General features: G+C 39.6%; 1 protein-coding gene and 1 long non-coding RNA gene across 4 annotated transcripts; one reads left to right on the top strand and one right to left on the bottom strand.

The window, feature by feature from the left end:
- Window positions 1-4,346: 4,346 nt before the first annotated feature.
- Window positions 4,347-4,875, bottom strand: LOC148295083 (uncharacterized). The gene is made up of 2 exons (XR_015835279.1): window positions 4,837-4,875; window positions 4,347-4,397 (listed from the first exon to the last, which is right to left on the bottom strand). It is a non-coding gene; the product is annotated as an uncharacterized LOC148295083 (long non-coding RNA).
- A 7,557-nt stretch (window positions 4,876-12,432) lies between these two features.
- Window positions 12,433-19,475, top strand: LOC110773301 (putative ubiquitin-conjugating enzyme E2 25). Of its 3 annotated transcripts, XM_021977803.2 has the most exons (9): window positions 12,435-12,708; window positions 12,851-12,956; window positions 14,127-14,267; window positions 14,383-15,420; window positions 15,541-15,604; window positions 15,915-16,054; window positions 16,129-16,440; window positions 17,704-18,057; window positions 18,998-19,475. In XM_021977803.2, the coding sequence occupies exons 1-8, from the start codon at window positions 12,665-12,667 to the stop codon at window positions 18,010-18,012; spliced, it is 2,154 nt and encodes a 717-aa protein (XP_021833495.1). In that variant the 5' UTR covers window positions 12,435-12,664; the 3' UTR covers window positions 18,013-18,057; window positions 18,998-19,475. The 3 variants fall into 3 exon arrangements, with proteins under 3 accessions (XP_021833497.1, XP_021833495.1, XP_021833494.1); XM_021977805.2 differs by lacking the exon at window positions 18,998-19,475 and having other exon boundaries at window positions 12,433-12,708; window positions 14,392-15,420; window positions 17,704-18,400; XM_021977802.2 differs by lacking the exon at window positions 18,998-19,475 and having other exon boundaries at window positions 12,436-12,708; window positions 17,704-18,400.
- Window positions 19,476-20,286: the final 811 nt, after the last annotated feature.

The raw sequence follows: 20,286 nt of genomic DNA, 5'->3' as shown, positions 1-20,286 counted from the left end.
CTCAAGATAGGGCTAGGCAAGGGCTAGGCCTAAGTACTCAGCTTGGCCTTAGGAGTTTGTTTCGGAGCTGAGCCTTCGGAAGGGGGCTAGGTCCCTTGGATACTGACATAATTTTGGAGTTGGGATGGCGAAGGCGATACAAAGCTTTGCATGTTGCAAGGTAATGTTCCTAGGCTCGGGGTGCCGAATGTGGGCTTAGGCATGGGGGGTGCTGAAGGCATGTTGCAAGAGATGGGTTTAGGCACGGGGGTGCCGAAGGCAAAGGGGATGCTAAAGGCAGAAGGGTGCCGAAGGCAGAGTGGTTTGCCAAACGCACAAGCTCGCATGTCACAAGGCATTGTGCCTAGGCACGGGGGTGCCGAAGGTGAGCTTAGGCATGGGGGCGCCGAAGGTGAGCTTAGGCACGGGGGTGCCAAAGGTGGGCTTAGGCACGGGGGTGCCAAAGGTGGGCTTAGGCACGGGGGTGCCAAAGGTGGGCTTAGGCAAAGGGGTGCCGAAGGTGAAGCTAGGCACGAGGGTGCCGAAGGCAAATGAGATGCCAAAGGTGACACAAAGCTTGCATGTGGCAAGGCAATGTGCCTAGGCACGGGGGTGCCGAAGGTGAGCTTAGGCATGGGGGCGCCGAGGGTGAGCTTAGGCACAGGGGTGCCAAAGGTGGGCTTAGGCAAAGGGGTGCCGAAGGTGAGCTTAGGCATGGGGGCGCCGAGGGTGAGCTTAGGCACAGGGGTGCCAAAGGTGGGCTTAGGCAAAGGGGTGCCGAAGGTGAGCTTAGGCAAAGGGATGCCAAAGCTTGGATGTTGCAAAGCATGGAGGTGCCAAAGGTGGGCCTAGGCACGGGGGTGCCGAAGGCGAAACAAGCTTGCATGTGGCAAGGGGAAGAGCTAGGCACGAGGATGCCGAAGGCACAAGACTTGCATGTCGCAATATAAAATGCCGAAGGGCATGGGGTGCCGAAGGTGCCAAGCTTGCATGTCGCAAGAGGAAGTGGCTAGGCACGAGGGTGCCGAAGGCATGAGACTTGCTTGTCGCAATATAAAATGCCGGAGGGCATGGGGTGCCGAAGGTGCCAAGCTTGCATGTCGCAAGAGGAAGTGGCTAGGCACGAGGGTGCCGAAGGCATAAGACTTGCTTGTCGCAATAATGCCGGAGGGCATGGGGTGCCGAAGGTGCTAAGCTTGCATGTCGCAAGAGGAAGTAGCTGGGCATGAGGATGCCGAAGGCATAAGACTTGCATGTCGCAATAATGCCAGAGGGCATGGGGTGCCGAAGGTGCCAAGCTTGCATGTCGCAAGAGGAAGTGGCTGGGCATGAGGATGCCGAAGGCATAAGACTTGCATGTCGCAATAATGCCAGAGGGCATGGGGTGCCGAAGGTGCCAAGCTTGCATGTCGCAAGAGGAAGTGGCTGGGCATGAGGATGCCGAAGGCATAAGACTTGCATGTCGCAATAATGCCAGAGGGCATGGGGTGCCGAAGGTGCCAAGCTTGCATGTCGCAAGAGGAAGTAGCTGGGCATGAGGATGCCGAAGGCATAAGACTTGCATGTCGCAATAATGCCAGAGGGCATGGGGTGCCGAAGGTGCCAAGCTTGCATGTCGCAAGGCGATGTGGCTCGGGCACGAGGGTGCCGAAGGGAAGGAATGCATATGTACAATTTTTATTATTATTTAAAGAATTTGGGTACCTTGTGGACATTTGAGCTTGTGGCATGTCCTTGGAGCTGGGCCTTCAAAGCTTCGGCAAGGGCTTGTCCTTCGGCGAGAAGAATGAGGGGCTTGATCTCGCAAGTTTCCAAGTTCTTGGTTGGTGGGCCTCATGAGCTGGGCTTTGGCGAAGGCCTGGGGTTTGTGCTCTGTGGAGCTGGGCTTCAGCGGGGGCTGGGGGCTTCCAGATTTGGCGAGGGTGTCTTGGGGAGCACTTTACGAGCTGGGTCCATGGGGGTCCGAGTGTTCGTTTAGTAGAAAGGCCAAGGTGGCGCGGAGGTGTGTTTGAAACTTCAGCAATGGAGTTCTATGCGATGTTGGGCTTGAGCAATGGCCTTGGGGCCGGGTTCCAAAGCTGGGCTTCAGCAAGCCTCCTTGACCCAGGTGGTGGCTAGGGTTTTGAGGGTAGATTCAGATTTTTAGAGGCTGGGTCCTTCCGTTTTTGAAACGTAGCTGGAGCCTTTTTGTAGCTGGGCCCTTGTGCTTTTATAGCTAGGGTCTTTATACCTTCGGTAAGGGAGTCCAAAGATTGGAGATAAGGGCCAGGGTTTGGGGAGAGGAGGTGCAAGTCCCCTATTAGCTTAAGACCTGCAGTCACCTTTTAGCTTGAGGGGCTGGGTCAGCCAAAAATTGGTAAGTCACTCCTTCACCTTCTGCATGCTCCTTGCCGTTCGGCAAGGAAGCTAGGCTCTAAAATATTTATTTATTTATTTTTTTTGGTGGAAGCTCGGAGCTGGGTCCGTGGTTCAGCTCGGAGGAGGTGCCGATCGGCAAGAGATATTCGCAGGTATTTTGGTGAGGGGCTGATCTGTCTTCGGCGAGGAGTGGGTCTAGGTGCCTAGTTTTTGCATCGAGTTGGAGCTGGGTCCGTGGTGCCGTTCAGCATTTGTTCGTGGATGGGGGTTCATCCAATCTAGGACCGTCTAGGGTCTGGGTCCTTGACTGACGGCAAGGAAGTGATTGGAGCCTTTCGATCCTTCTGAAGTGTGGGCAAAGTTTTTAGCTGGTCCTTCAAGGCGTTCGCGATTTCTCTTGGCTTCAATTGGTGCCGTGAGGTTTCAAATGCTTTTGCAAGAGCTGGGGTGTCTTTGGCAAGAGCTTTTGAAAGATAGATAGATGGCTGCAAGGGTTTTTGCGAGGAGAAGACTCAAGTTCGTTCGACAAGCTCCGACTGATAGACCTTCGGAGCTAAGGCTGGGGTCTCTTGTACTGTTGTAAAGAACCTGGGTCAGCCAAGCAAGGGTATCGTGACCATTTTTCCTTCTGCACGGCTCTTGCCGTTCGGCAAGGGTATGGTGGGGTGCCGAAGGCAGCGCACGCTGAATGATGGAGCTTGTGGGACAAGCTCAAGTCCCCATATTTTTACTCTTCAAAGAAGTGTCGGTCGGTACTTTGAACTGAGATGTTGGGTTGGCCCTGCAAGCCATGCAAAGTATAGCCACACTGATTGGCTTTTTCTTAAAATATTGTCTTCTGCAATTTGTTGCCCTGGCATTCAAGGTGGCTCCAGTAAGGCCTTGCCTAACGGCAGCCTAGGTGATGTTGATTGTATGGGTGCCGAAGAGCACTGGAGAAGGGAAGAACGACAGAAGCCTTTTGTGTCAATTCCCACAGACGGCGCCAAACTGTTGATGCTCAAAATGGTTGGGCCAAGATTGAGTCCAACTTAGTGATGAGGTGTGATGGATGATGAGTGAAGGTTTGGACCTTCTGCGTGTATGTGAGGACTTAGCCAGTTTATGAATATACAAAAGACAAGATATATGTGGTTCACCCTTAATGAATGGGCTACGTCCACAGAGAAGATGTTCTCATTATGATATTGTTTACATTTGTACAAGGGGATTAGACCCAAAGATAAATGGAAGAAGGCCTAGGGTCTAAGGTACAAAGTTTGGAGTCTGGAGCCCAGGGGTCAAGTCCCCGGGTCTGGAGACCCAGGACTCGGAGGCCAGACTAATAGGAGAGTCCTGAAGAGGGAACCCAGCTCAGTTTCGGATCCTCTCTTAAGTGGAGAGTGGTATGCTTTTATAGGTGAGAGGGAGCCTTCACTTCTTGTTGTTTTCCGATGTGGGACTCCTCTTGCTTTGCTTAGAGTTCCTTCTAGTCTTCTAGTTGCTTGGTCAGTTATGGTGTCAACAATTAATTTGTTAAAAAACCAAAAACAAGATGACAAGAGTATACTAATAATATTTCATTAAACATCACAAAGGCCACAAACGATGGCCATTGCAATTACATTACACGACGCAATCAAAGAAACAGAGGACAGACATGATGAGTGACAGCAGAGACTACATGTCACTCAACAGACTCAAAATACATTAACAAGCGAAACACAAAGCCACAATGTTATTTCCCATAATTACTTTATTTAAGGACTTCACAATCCCATAATTAAAACGACAGAATAATTTATTAATCACGTATTAAGTGTGGGCTTAATTTCAACATTTGCAGTCCACACAGGCGCAGCTTGGGCCGCACTTGCAGTTTCCACCGTTCTCAGCTGCTGGGGCATCCATGATCACAGTGTCCATGGAGCTGCAAATCAAATCAAATTCTCCATATTAGCCTTAAACTGAGGTGTCAAATGAAACAAAGAGAAGAAAAAGAATTTAGTCTTTAAATGTATTGAGGTGCGTACCGGTTCTCAGTCTCAACTATGACCAAGTCGAAGCTGTATCCCTTCTTCCTGCAATTTCAGAGAATTGGTACGTTAATGCTCAGATGGCATGTATATACGCACCAACTTGATTGGAAAAGCTAAACCAATTCAAAGAAGTGTAAAGCATGTTGAAGAATGTAAAGTCCACAACTAAATACAATTTTTAATGAGTGGTTCTACAATTAATAACACCGAGACCTTTTGTGATAAAATTTCATACATACTGGGCTATGTAGATGGTTATAAGTTGGAGATAATATCGAGTAGTAAGGGGTTGGTGCGTATCTTTGAATCGTTTCTTGCTAGGTAGGTGTGTGTTTGTTTAAAGCTACATGAGCTACTTAACCATGCACAAACTTGAGCATATAAGCTCCATAATCATAGGTAAAACTTAACTGTATATTAATTTTAATGCAAGAATTACACATCAACTTATATAAACTGACAATTATAAAGAAGCACTTACGTGCACTGGCTGCTGTCAGAGCAGTCACAGTTGGAACACTTGCTCGACATATTGCTTCTTGACGCAAAAATGAACTAAGACAAGATGGTTTTTTGTTTAAGAGGCTTGAATGTAATTGCTTTGCTATATCTCCAAGCTCTGCAACTTGGTCTGATTTATAGAGATGAATGGAGAAGAAGGGGGGTGGGGGTGGGGATGGGGTTGGGGGGTGGGTGGCGTGTGCTAGTTGCTGATGTGGTGGCCCCGTAGAGGGTAAGGCCTAAGGTGGGGACCTCAAGGGCATGAGAGAAGCACACGTCTCCCAAGAAAAGTCCGAAGGAATCTTAATAATGGGAGGCTTGGCCTCATATCCTCCTCTCATGTCTACTTCATTTCTATTTTGTACAAGACGACCCAAATCACTGCATACACACAAGCATTTTGAGATATGAAGATATGCAATATCCTCTCACTCTCAACTTCTCAACTCATGAATTGGCAAGATTATTAATTATAGGCTTATTTATGTATATGCCCTATGTGCTTTTAAAGTTGTCTCAGATTACCACATGTTCTTTGAAACGTCTTAAAATGCCACCTACACTTTTAATAACCGTCTCACGTTACTTATTTTATTTGTATTAAGAGACGTTCCGCTACGTGATGTGGCCCCCACTTGTTAGGGTATGAGTTTGCTTCTACTCTTCTTTCCAGAAGACAACGGCACAGCCATTGTTGACAAAAGTAAAAAGCCTTTCTCTTCCTCACCATCCTCTTCCCCACCTCCTTCCTCTTCTTCTTCTTCTTCTTCATAAAAAACATGCACAATTTTCAGACGAACCAATTCCAATAATCTCCTTCTGTCCAAAGCCCAATCCACAATTTCCATCTGTGCCCTTTTGGTCTTCATCACCCTCTTCCTCTTCACCCTCTCAACCTTTGAACCCACAACCAAGCCTCACCCGCTCATCACAACAGCCTCCAGAAGATTTCTCTCCCAAAAATCTCCACCCACCACCAACAAAGACCCCAAATTACTCAATAAACCCATCACGTAACGGAATGTCTCTTAATACTGACGGAAAAGGTAACGTGAGACAGTTATTAAAAGTGTAGGTGGTATTCTGAGACGTTTCAAAGAACATGTAGTAATCTGAGACAACTTTGAAAGCACAGAGGGCATGTACATAAATATGCCTTAATTACATTATCCACCAAAAGCTCTTTAATTGGTAGCATATAACTAATGGAGATTAGCACTTTGAAAAGACTGGAAAAAAAAAAACACGAATAATCCTATCCTTCATCTTTATTATTAGATTGGATTTTCAGATTTCATATGTATGATCATGTTTCGCCATATGTTAAAATTTATAACACGTGACATGTTTTAATTGGACGGTACATTGCCACATAACATGCCGCGTATCATCTTTCATGTGTTAAATCTTAAAACGCGTCATATGTGTTAACTGATTAGTACATGCCACCCAACTTTTCACACGGCATGACACTCTCCGTCCTAGTTATTCTCCTTTAGCTGCACACTGTAAGCACATTTGCAGCAGAAAATGAATGGCCTCAGCTTAATGTGTAGCAGAATAATATTGCACTTTTTTCAGCCATTTTTCATTGTGATTAGACTTTCACAAAACGAAAGCCATTTAACAAGGTTGTGCTACCTTATTCGTACCAAAAAGCACAAATTCCCAACAAGTTTTAACCATCCAAGGGTGTTAGAGTACGTAGTTGCCAAACTTGGCATCAAACTCTGGAGACTTGAACATATTTGCTTCAAACTAACTTGGAACAAACAAAACCAAGTCGGCAATTTGTCCCTAACTTGGGTTTATGCAGACCAAAGTTCTGCCACAACCCTAATTTTGTTTTTTTGTTTTGGGTCGGAAAGCCTAATTTTGTTTGCCCTCAAATTAAGGAGGGCATATGAAGGAAATGACTTAAATATAGCATAAATTTTAAGAAAATACCAACTTTTTTATTTGATATTTATTTGGAGGTGATCGTTTTACATTAAATAAAGAAAACAAAAATGTACTTATCTTGGTGATTTTCAAAGCAATTGGAGAAATTCTCCAATTGGCCAACTTTGCTTTCAAACATTTTTCAGAAGAAGTATAGCCTCACATTCCATTCACTTTTTTTTTTCAATCTTTTATCCACAGGTAGGAAAAGATATCAAGGCAGCTGTCCTCCTCAATTATTTTTTTTGGGGTAAACGAAAGTTTAGGAGGAGGGGAGGCTATCCCATTCCAGGGTCAGTGCATACCAAGGTCTCTTTGAGGACTTACAGAGGGGGTATTAGCCCCTTTTTTAGTTTGTACAGATTACCCACCAAATTGTCTGCAGCGGGACTCGAACCTAAACCCTCGTTGGCAGTTGTCCTCCTCATTGCTACTCAAACTTCTCATGTCAAAGTCAAAAATTGTGAAATTTAAAGGGAAAATATTTCAAATTTCTTAATTTTGTAATTTCATTAATTCTTGGTTATAATATAGAAGGAGCTAATAAACTTGGCCACTAAAGCTATATTGAAAGCATGGCTTGGATTTCTTCAATGTGATTGGTCCTAGTCAATGGAGAACAGAAAATTGACATGAGCAACTGAACCCACTCATCCTCATATGAACTTGAGGCCATGCCTTGACTGCAATGGTTGATAAACAATGCCTTTCAATATCGAGGGTCCTTCCCAAAATAGACAAACTTCTTTTTGTTCTATGAAAGTAATCGACCAATTTTTTTATTTTTTATTTCTAGATATATATCGACAATTTTGCCCCTGAACAAGTTTAGTTTCATTGATATATTGTATGTCATACCTTTCAAATTCGCAACAAATTCAACTTTGACAAACCTTTCGAACTTTCTCATTCCAGACATATTGCAACTAGCAATGTAGGTATAAGCTCAATGCTAAAACTAATATGAAAATCTTAATATTGTTTAATCAATTCAAAAGGTTTATCTTAAGGAAACAAATTTATAACGATGTACGTTTTTTGATGTGTCAGGTTGTGAATTAGAACAACACATTATTGTTGAGGTTTACAAATCATCCAAAATATAGACTTGTGTTTTTGCACGGGTCATCAACCAGTGAGAAATATTTTTGAATTTAACAAGAAACTTACGTAGAGTCAATTTATTTATTTGATAAGCGATATTGGGGACAGGGGATTCAAACACAAAACCTCATATGTAGTGGTAACTACTTAACTACTTCAGCTAAAAGCCCATTGCGAGTCTATTTCTTTATTAAGTACACCCTTTTGGTACCAAATGTGAGACATGCCATTTTTCCATTGTAAAGATAATGGGTGACAAAATAAGCTCGTATCCCAGCAATCAAATTAGTTAAGAGTTTGTAAAGATAATAGAGGGGAGGTTATCTCATTCCAGGACCAGGGCATACCAAGTCCTTTTTGAGGACTTACAGAGGGGGTCTAAGCCCCTTTTTTGGTTTTTACATATTACCCACCAAATTGTTAGCAGCGGGACTCGAACCTAAACCTTGATAGCGAAGAGAACGATCCTCACCAACTCAACCAACCCTCGTTGGCAGTTGTCCTCCTCATTGCTACTCCACCTTCTCATGTCAAAGTCAAAAATTGTGAAATTTAAAGGGAAAATATTTCAAATATCTTAATTTTGTAATGTCATTAATTCTTGGTTAATAATATAGAAGGAGCTAATAAACTTGACCACTAAAGCTATATTGAAATCATGGCTTGGATTTCTTTAATGTGATTGGTCCTAGTCAATGGTAAATAGAAAATTGACATGAGCAATTGAACCCACTCATCCTAATATGAGCTTGAGGCCATGCCTTGACTTCAATGGTTGATAAACAATGCCTTTCAATTTCGAGGGTCCTTCCCAAAATAGACAAACTTCTTTTTGTTTTATGAAAGTAATCGACCAATTTTTTTGAATTTTTTTTCTATATATATGCACTTCTATTGAGGGATACCTTTTAGGGTTCCCTACGAAATTTTTTTCAACGATCCAAACCATCTATTTTTAAAGTCTACATTCATTAATTATCCTTATAAAAAATTAGACAAATCGGAAATGTTTCGACATCCAATTGTGTCATACATAATCAATGAATATGATACTTTAAGAAAGTACTAAAATTTCAATAAATCAATTAGGTGGTCAAATGATATCGGATTTAAGTGATTTTTTTTTTTTGGGGTAGAGATGAGCTTTGAATGATTATATAAAAAATAAACGGTTTGGATTAGTGAAATACAATGCGAAGTGGGCCCTACAAGGATATCCCTCAAATAAGCTTATTTGAAGGATCCCTTAATAAAAACTATATATATATATATATATATATAAACAAGTTTAATTTCATTGACATATAGAAGCTCTTGTTACTTCTATATATAAAGTGGGCTGTATGCCATACCTTTCAAATTCGCAACAAATTCAACTTCATATTGCAACTAGCAATGTACGTATAAGCTTAATAACTAAAACTAATATGAAAATCTCGATATTGTTTAATCAATTCAAAAGGTTTATCTTAAGAAAACAAATTTAAACGATGTACGTTTTTTGATGTGTCGGGTTGTGAATTAGAATAACACATTATTGTTGAGGTTTACAAATCATCCAAAATATAGACGTGTTTTTGCACCGGTCATCAACCAGTGAGAAATGTTTTTGAATATGACAAGAAACTTAAGTAGAGTCAATTTATTTATTTGATAAGTGATATTGGGGATGGGGGATTCGAACACAAAACCTCATATGCAAGGGTAACTGCTCTTAACTACTTCAGCTAAAAGCCCCTTGCGAGTCCATTTTTTTATCAAGTACACCCTTTTGGTACCAAATGTGAGACATGCCGTTTTTCCATTGTAAAGATAATGGGTGACAAAATAAGCTCGTTTTGATAAGCTATAGTTAGATTTATTTCCTAAATCAATTGGAACTTATTTTACTAATAAATGTTGATCATAGGTTACCTAACTTAGAAACTCCATAACCAAATCCTTTTAGCTGCAGAATGCTTATAACCTCTCTAAATCTCTGCTAACTTTCTCAGCAATATTACACAATTTTATAAGATTATGCATAACTTGTTCTTGTTTTCTTGGTTGGTCTTTTTTTTGGTGGTCATCAACAAGAGCATGAAACATAGATTGACAACCAAGTAGTTTCTCTCAAAGTAACATAGGCCACGTCTCATGAACATATTGGGCCCATACGCTGGAGGTCCATTGAAGTTGAGGCCACTTACACCCAAAGCACTTTTCTAGACACCCAGCTCCAAATTTCTTTTTCCAATTTTCCAATTTTGTCTCTGCACCACGAAAAACCAAAGGAAAACTATTGGAAAAAAAAAAAAATATTCACAAACCTCCCCGCACAACCTCGACCTCGACCACCTTGTTGCACCATCGGCCGCCAACCTGCCGAGGTGACTTCAAATTTTATGGATCAAGAGTATAATTGTCCTAACATGTTAAGCATAGCAAAAGAAAGGCGATTTTAAACGAAAAAAAAAAAAACACTTCTGAAACTTGAAGTTTTTTTTTAAAATCTCATGCCCATTAGGTTTAAATATTTAATTTCTTTAAACTAATATAGTAATTTTGAGGTTCTCGATGAAATGAGATAGGAGGTCGTTTAAGATTTACGTAGCTTATTTCATTCCAATGTTTGGTTTATGCAGAAGTATGAATTAATTTTTTTTAAATATTCTTTGATATTTGGTTGACAAGGAAAAGAAAAAACCAAGAGTTTTGAAGGAAAAGAGCTAGTAATTTTGATATTCTCTGTAGTCAAACAAATAGTAATTTAATTTATAAGGAGGGTTATTTGGCAACAAAAAATAAATAAATAAATTTATTTCGAAGACATTAGAAATACGAGAAGAAGGTAGCTAGAATTTCTCTACTCAAGGGGTATTTGAGAGTTTCATTTTTCCCTACGCAGACCCATGCATCACGGATCAGATTTCCAAACATGTGTTACCAAACATAATGCAATCTTGTATTCATTCCTAAACTTGTAATACGTGAACCAAACAGACCCTTAAATTTTGGCTAGAAAACATGGTTTCAGTTATATTCGACTCAGGAGTGTATACGGTACCAAACAACATTTATAACCACATACTGACAATAAAAAAACATTTATAACCACATCCTTATCTCATTCATTAAATGTCTGCAATACGTGTCTCCATTAATAGGTCTTGTGCTCTTAAAGCAAGGTGCACCAATATAATAATCCTGGTTGAATTCACTTACGAAACAATCTTGAAACAGCCCAATATAATACTCTCTTACTCTTTCTCTATCGAATGACCAAAACACGTTCATTTATTTTTGGAAAAAAAAAAAAAAACACATTCATTTATTTGCAGCATGTATGTAAGATATAAATTACTCTTTTATTATGAAACTGTTTTGGGGCTGCAACTACTTTTTAGGGTATTGCTTCTTTTAAATACCAACTGAACTCGTTATTTTCGTTGGTTTTTTATAAGAACGGTTCCAAATTTGAATCCCTCTCCGCTTTTGTTACACAAGAAAAAGAAAAAGAATAAAATGAAGAATTGCATTTGTTATTCAATTTGACTAAATCTAAAATTAAGCTTCAACCTACCTTATTCTTTTTGGTCTCAAGAACAACCTTCCATAACTGGCTGCAAAGGATTAGAACCAAATTGATTTGAAAATCATTAAAAAATTCCCCAAATAAGCAAAACTTTATCCGAGTCTTCATGGCACGCGTAGACTCTCTTATAGAGCTTTATGATTCGCACACCTACGTATATCCTTATCCGATCCCAGCCCTTGGTTGCTTCATCAAAATGCTACCTTCTTTTTCGGCAACAATCTTATCGTACTTTTCTGCAGAATAAGAAATTATAAAAATAAAAAATAAAAAAATTGAGTTATTTACACTGATACTCCTGTATAGTCACAAAACTCCTTTAGATTTCAGACATGAAATTAACATCACATTTCAATAATTTTCCGTCGAAAATAGATGATGATTTTATTAAAGGTATGCAATATAATTTATATCGTTAACATTGTTATTTGAAGAAATTTTTAACTAACATCAATAATTAACTCACAAGTGTATGCAATATAATTTATATGGTTAATATTGTCATTTGAAGAAATTTTTTAACTGACATCAATAATTTTTAAGTGAAAAATTATGAGTATTGTGAAAGTAATTTGAAATAACATCAGGGGATCTTTGTGTAAATAAAAAAACTCCGTTTAGCTTAAGTTCCACGTTTGGTTTGGATCCTCTACACCAACCGCACTCTTTAAACACTCACGGCTCTCCCACTACAAAACCGCCACGTCATCGCCGTGAACCAAATTCACGGCAATCGCGCCAGATGGTTATTGGCAGAAAGTAGAAACTTGCAGTGGAACCTGATCGTCGCAGTAGGTGGGGCCCACAAAGAAGCAGAAGCAGAAGCAGTAGCAGCACCTCTCCAAGACCAAGACCAGCCCAAAGACCGTGTGCTGGGTTAGTGGTATAATTGGTAATTAAAGGCGCAGAACGTGTGCAATTATTTAATGAGAAAGGGACACTCGCGCACACACATACATGATACATACACATACACACTACCTTGGTGGTCGTCGAAATCTATGTTGATCTTCCTTGACAAGGCGCGAAGCCGCAGGCTGGCAAAAAACCACCTTTTCTCATAATTTTTTTTTCTTCTTTTTCTCTACAAAAATCATTTACCGAACCCGGTTTTTTTTAATCGAGCCGGTGAGCCGCCGCCGCCGATTTGCTTAGCCGCTGAGCCGGTGAATTTCAAGTAGCCGGTCCAATGGAGCCGCCGCCGTTGCCCGAAAACGTCCCGCAGAATTCCAAGTCCCTCTCCCTCTCTCTATATTTTTCTCTCTCGTCTTTCTCTCACTCGGAATTTTGAAAAGAAGAAATCTCTTCCCTTTCTCTCTCTGTTTTTTTTTCTTCTCTTCCCTGACTTTCTTTCACTTTCTCTCGTTCCAAACAGGAAGCGATTGCTTCCGCGTAGCAGTTCTCCGTGTATGGATTCCGACGACGTCGTCGAGATTCCGCCTCCGATTTATCGGATTCCGAAGTTGCAAAAAAACAAAGAGGTTCGTTCACCAGACTATTTCTCGTCTATTTTTGTTTGTTTTACCAATCATGAACTCAATCTTCGACGTTATTGTGATTTATCGGGTTCGATCATGTCGTTGTGATGAAATTTGTGTTCTTTGGAAGCCGATACTCTATTTTGAGTGATCAAGTTACCGTTCGATTATTATTTCAATTGGGTATGCATTCAAGGCTTATAGGCTACATGTAGTTTCAGACTACTTGAATTTGATAAGGATGCTGCGAGTTGATTGGAACATTGGTGTAGAATCATGGCACTGAAATTGCCCAATTTAAAGATTTTTTTTCTCTTTTTTTGTTAATTTTATTTTAGGGCTTTTAGCAAATTTTTTTAGGCTTTAGGTCTCCTATGCAATGTAATGATGTACTTGATATTCATCTTTTCCCAATTTTCTGAGAGTATTAAGTTTTTTGGCTATTGGCAAAACATTGTCTGGAGCTCAATCACCACACCATTATTGTTTACATTGTTTATAATGAGGGCATTAAACTTCCATGCTACATATGTGGTTAATTCATCATTATGCTTATCATGGTTTCAAATGCGTTCAGACTGTATCGTATACATAGTGGATGCTTGACTAAAGCTGTTGCCTTCAGTTTGAAAATTTATTTTGTAAGTGCTTGACATGCACTAGCACTTGCCTGTTATTTGTTTTTGAGGGCGTTTTGTGCCCAAGTGTCTTTGGTAGTAGCTTGGCTTTTTGTGCTTATACGATGTATTGCTCTTAGTTATTTTGTGCAGCAATTTTTACTAGTTCTGATCATATAAAATATACCAACATTATATATAGATTTATAAGAATGAGTAACATATGCTGATCATATACAATATACCAACATTATATCTTTTCCAAGCATGATGATGGTTAAGGAATTAAAAAGAAAACAAGCATTTAATATTTGCTTTTGTCTTCAATTTAGTGTGGTTTAAATCTTAGTAATTTAGTCTGCATGTCCTACTTCTCTGCTTATAACTACTTTCCTATTTGTTTTCTTTTCTCTTCATTAGTAGCTTTCACCTTATGGTTGACTTTTTCAATGGTTTCTACTCCTGAACATTCTTGTTATTTCATAGGATGCTTCTGTTTGTTGAATTTTTTCTTTTCTTGATAGGATATTTCTAATTATAATTTATCCTTTCTTAGGTTATTCTGCATGATGTGATTGAAATTGACAAAGATGAAGATTCTGTTGCTGCAATGCTTATTGACGAGAGAGTTGATGGAAGTGTTAAAGGGAAGGGAATACAAAACTCTTCTGATGCTTACCATGATCATCGAGCTAAGGTACTTGAGTGACACTATCTGTTGACTATTGTCTTTCTTTTCCTTTTCTTTTAATGATAAATATTCAAATGTAGCTCAAGCATTCTTTAACATATTTACATTATGGTATTACTAGTATTTTCAGGAACCTATGGTCAATAATTTATTTGGCCCTTCTGGTATCGAATTCCTTGGATCAGGGAACGGGATTGAAGCTACAAAGAGTTTTGCCCCAGCTAACTTAATCAATTTAGATGGTCCCATTTCTGATGTATCATATGACGATGATGACTACCCTGATTATTATCTTGATGAGTTTATGGATGTTGATGAGTATGCCCTATTGCAAGCGCATTTTGATAATGCGGATATTCCCCCTGGAATAGAGGCACCTGTCCCTTGGTTTTCGGATCCTCCTAATAGTAAGGCAAATTCAGTTTCTGGAAGTAGTTCTGTCAATCAGAGTGGCCAAATTCAACCAGATGCTGTTGGTCTTCAAGAGAACAACTCACCTCTGTCTCCTTGGTCACTGAAGACCCAAATTGACAATATTCCTCACCCACCTCTATCACCACCCTGGAAACTAACGAAAGCTGCCAGAAGTAAAAAGAAACAAGCTGCTTTGCAACACCAAGGGAGTGCTCCTAATCTCCCAGTTGGAGTAGAATCATCAAAATCTCAATGGCTTTTAGGACCTTTCCAGCGTAAAAAGAAGCCATCTTCTTCGAGTAGTTCAACAAATTATAATTCTGTAAATCAATTTGATGCAATGAAGCTCGCTTCTGGATCTGAGGCATCTTCTATGGCATATTTTCGTGAAGTTTTAAAGAAAAAAGCTTCAAGTACTTCTTATAATCCTCCTGCAGTACCACCACCCATTCCTTGGTGGCCGGATCCTTTTTCCAAATCCAATACTATGCCATCTAATTCAAGTTTTTATGATCCATTGGGTTCGATATATCCTCCTGGAGAAGTAGCAGGTGTTCCTTGGGTTTTTAATCCCAAAACTCAAAATAATGTTGTTCCAGTAGGTGTTTCAACACCCCCCACGAGGAAACTTTCTAGCATGGACATAGATGAATTTATAGGGAAGTTTAAGGGTTTCAAACAATTTGATACAATTGAAGATCATTCAGACCATCACTATACTAGCCGTGGTTCTTCAACGAAGCAGGTGAGTTTTCTTCTTTGGCGCTAGAAGTAGGTGAAATTTTGGATGATAGCTTACGTTTTTTTTTTAAGTTTCATTTTTATTTCTATATCTTATAGTGTTTTGTTTTTACTCTTTCTGAAGCCACCAAAGAATTGGGCAAAGAGAATTCAGGAAGAGTGGAAGATCCTGGAAAAGGATTTGCCTGGTGAGCCTTTCTGTTTTTTTTTTTCTTTTTCAAACAACTTTTTTGAATGTTATGGTAGTGAACTTTTCCCATCCGTTAGTTATTCGTCTTGGTCAAATCTTTTGCTATGACATTTTCATGATGCTGAGTAAGTAATTGGTTTGGTACGGGAAGTTGGAATTGAGAATATACGGAATATAGTTGGGATTGATGTTTGATACAATAGGAACTTTGGTGCACTTGCATTTTTAATCTGCCTAAGTGGGCGTAATATAATTCGCTTTATATTTGAACCCTCAACCCACCTGCCTTATTTTTCTCACATCCACAGATACAATATTTGTTAGAGTTTATGAGACACGAATGGATCTTTTGAGAGCTGTTATTGTTGGGGCAGAGGGTACTCCCTACCATGATGGTCTCTTCTTCTTTGATGTTTTCTTCCCCAGTGGCTATCCCAATGCACCACCGGTATGTGATTGATTTTGATTGCTTGGCATTAATTTATATCTGGTTACATCCTGACTAGGAATTTGATAATGCAGAATGTCTACTACCACTCTGGTGGCCTTCGATTAAATCCAAATTTGTACAACTGTGGAAAAGTATGCCTCAGCCTTCTTAACACCTGGACTGGGAACAAAAATGAGAAGTGGCTCCCAGGTGTGTCTACCATGCTACAAGTTTTGGTCTCTATACAAGGACTGATCTTGAATACAAAGCCCTACTTTAATGAGCCTGGATATGCACGTATGAATGGTTCAGCAGCTGGTGAAAAGAGGTCCCTTGAGTACAATGAGGATACATTCATCCTATCTTTAAGGACAATGGTGTACATCATGAGGAGGCCTCCAAAGGTAAGATTTGAGTTTTTCTCCGTTTTCCTAAAAATCTAGACTGTGCTCAGTCTTTTGCAGTATGAGATTGGTATCCTGTAAACATTGTCCATGTGCATCAATATGCGAAACTGATGAGAATGTTTCTGAAAATCTTAAAAATAATCAGTTAAAACATGTCAATGTATGCTGAGTTTCCTGAAGTTTTAAACAACCATCTACATAGATTTCTGAAAATGCAGTATTTTTTCTGAAACCATTTCCATATTGAATTTTAAAATATGAGTTCGAACTCATCATGTAGCTCGTTCTGGAGTTTGAGAAGGAATTAATATTCTTTTGCAGTATGTTAGGATGATAAAACTAAACTAGGTATTTTGGAAGAAGTCGGAATTTCGGAAGTGACCATCTCCAATTTCCTTGTTTGTTGTCAACTTGTCATAAACAATGAAATCTTGAGATTCAAAATGAAGCATATGTGGAATTTGGGGTCCTAAACTTTTAAATTTCCACCTAAATAGGGTGTTATTTCCTCTGTTCCAAGACAATTAGAGTTTAACAAAAGAATCCACAGTTACCACAACCACCACCACTGCCTCTATCTATCGTCATCGCCACTACCACCACCACTGCCTTCGTCTCCACTTTCCTGCCGACATCGTTGTCGCCACAACCCTCACATTCCATCACCTTCAATGCCACTACCCCCACCACCCCCACCTCCAACACTACCACCCGCACAAACATCACCAGCGCTGCCAATGCTGCATTTAAATTCCATCATGCTACACAACCAATTGATAATACTTAAGGATAAAATGATATACTGAACTCAATAATTGTTTCCTCAAGATAATTATAATGTTTTTAGTTGTGTAATGCGCAAGATGTTAAAATAATTTATAGGTTGCTGTATGTGGAAGGTTGACTAGAACGACAGAGATTCAGTGGATCTTAATTGCAAGTTTTGATAGTTTTTAATCATAACTTTTTTTTTTCCTCATCTACATAGTTTATTCTTTAGTTAACGAACTAGCTGTTTATGTTGTCAACTAAATAAGAAAATATCATCTATGAGCGCTTAATGTTTGGTGATATTACAGTTGTCTTTAATGATCATTCTGTCACATTACGGACTTGCAGTCAAAACTTGCGGCTTCGGTATATCTGGCTATATAATGCTGTGGATGCCATGTTTTTATAAATTGTTCCTATGTGTGGAGAGTTCGTGTTTGGTTACCCTTTTGAGTGCATTTCTCAGTTATAACTTATATCTGGATGCAGAATTTTGAGGATTTTGTTCTGGGGCATTTCTATAGTCGTGCTCGTGACATTCTGGTGGCTTGCAAAGCATACATGGATGGTGCTCAAGTGGGGTGTCTGGTCAAAGGTGGAGTTCAAGACGTTGATGAGGGTGACAAGAGTTGCTCACAGAAGTTCAAGGATTCTTTAGCCGGGTATGTACCTATGCTTGTCACAGAGTTTACAAGAATCGGGGCCAAGGACTGTGAGAAATTCTTACCACCAGCAATAGTTGGGAACAATCAGATTGCTAGTATGCCTCAGGCTGCAACGTCAATGGTTTTATGTTGATAAATTGATGCGAGACTTGACTCTTTGCCATATATCTAAGAGGAGGTGAGACTTAGGTTTCCTTTGACTTACAAATATATATAACTTTTTCTTCTGTTCGAAAAGTTTAGACTTCATTCTAGAGCGTCTTTTCATTATTATAACCATCTGTCTGCGTAAATATGTTTTTGGATATTGTATATAGGATGCCAGTATGGATGGGATTGCTTAGACTAAGGTTCAGTTTTATACTACTGGAATTTTAGTACTGAAACTTCTATTCTGCAGCTCGGTGCGGAATATATATTTTTTTCTTTCTGAAATTGTAAAGTTGATAAACCGTCCTGAATTTGAGTAGACCATTCAGTAACTAATTATAGAAGCAGAAAACCCAGATATTCAAGCATTATACTTGAAATGGCTTCCTTTTTATCATCTCATCTCCCGTCATTTAGATGGAAAATTGTCATTTGAGTGAAAAAGAAAGAGTGCCTGTTGATATGGTTTATTTTTGTTTTCTTGGTCGAATGTTGATATGGTTGATCGATGTATCTGCACCCCATTTATAGATAAAAAAAACTAAAGAACTAAACTAAAAGCAAAATGGCGAAGAAACAAAATGAAAAAGTAGGCAGTGCCCCTGTTGGTGGCAGCAGCAGAGACTGGAGAGGTCGTGGGAATCAACAGTGTAGTCCGGTGACCTAATTGGTCTCCGCTTGTAGACGCACCACCAGCTTCTCTCTCTCTCTCTCTCTCGTGTCACCGCCCTTGCGCCCCCCCTACCCTCTACCTCCTTTCCCTACCCTACCCTCCCTGATGCAACGGCTAGCAAGGTAGCTCTCGTCCAACTTATCCCAATGCTCTTGTTCAACTTATCCCAATGATACGTTGGGATAGTATTTAGCAGTACAGTCCAACTTAAATTTGGTATTATCCTAAATGATAATTCAGTTAAAATCCGGCATTATTATCTAATTCTAATGACTCCATGGGTGACGTTTTGCAGTTGGAATTCAGGAAAATGCAAGAATTATAGGCACCGGACTTTTCTATGTCATCTTATCTGTACTTAATGGGAGACAAAAACAAGGAAAACTTCCTCACTACAAGTTAAAAGGGAGTGATCGAGGTGATCTACTCTACTTGGAAAATTTGCCCACCTCCGTGCAAAGTCATTACGTTTAGGGTGGACAAAGTCAAAGTCAAAGTCTTGTGACGTTTGGGCTCATTCTTCGTTCTTATCCTCTTTTTAGAAAGAGTTTTTAGACCTCTACTTCCTTAACTCATGCACTAACCTTTACATATTTTACAAAATAGATTTTAGTTTTATTTTGCTAAAACATAAAACAACGGTAACAAGTTATGCTGATGTTTTACACGAGTGATTCACAAGTAATAACTTCCTTTTGTTAGGATAATACATGGTATTATAATATGGACACACGATATGATTGATATTCAATAAATGAGATTTTTGAAGAAATGTCACCTGAACTTATACATCAATTTCAATTTGTCACCTTAAAGAAAAATTTACGAGAAACAAAGAGAGAAAAAAGAGACCTCTCTCTCTCTCTCTCTCTCCACCCAACACCCACCCCCTCAAAACACATCGCACATGAACCGCCCTCTCTCTCTCTCCACAAATTTTCAATATGCAAATAGAAAAATTCCAAAAATAAAAAAGAAAAAGAAAAAGGTGGACTCGGTTTGGGTGGGCTGAGGGAATTTGTGTGTGGAGGGTAGCTGTTCCATGGTAGAGAGAGGAGGAAGGAGAAGAAGGAAAGGGGATGGGGGAATGTGAGAATTTTTTTTTTTAGTACAATTTTTTAATAATGATTTTTCCATTTTTAAAATACCCTTGAAAATGGATGGTGTTAAAGTCATATCACAAAATCATGGATTTTGAAATATTAAGATGACATTTCTCTTAAATTTTCCCGTAAGGTGACAAATTGAAATTGAGGTACAAGTTCATATCCCTTAATAGATTTATACATATTCCTATTTTAAAATAAGTGAATTGATAACAGCTCATAGCGATGTGATTGTCATTCCTGGTACACAACAATTTTCCCAACCGTGTTCTTTGGGCTAGAGTGACCTTTCATTTTTCCTGAGTGTTGGTTGGCGTTGGCGTTGACGTTGACGGAGTGAAATTAAAAGCTAATAGCGACATCGTGTTAGATCATCATGACTCATGAGACGAACTTCTAATGCTGGAATTTTCCAAGTCAATGAAGACTATCATAATAGATTAGATAAAAAAATGATTAGAGAAAAAACTAAAAATGA

This window comes from Prunus avium, chromosome 4 (genome assembly GCF_965620075.1).
Source record: "Prunus avium chromosome 4, drPruAviu1.hap1.1, whole genome shotgun sequence".
NCBI classification, from domain to species: domain Eukaryota; kingdom Viridiplantae; phylum Streptophyta; class Magnoliopsida; order Rosales; family Rosaceae; genus Prunus; species Prunus avium.
The sequence above is the reverse complement of the archived record's forward strand: the minus strand, read 5'-3'. Positions and strand labels throughout refer to the sequence as shown.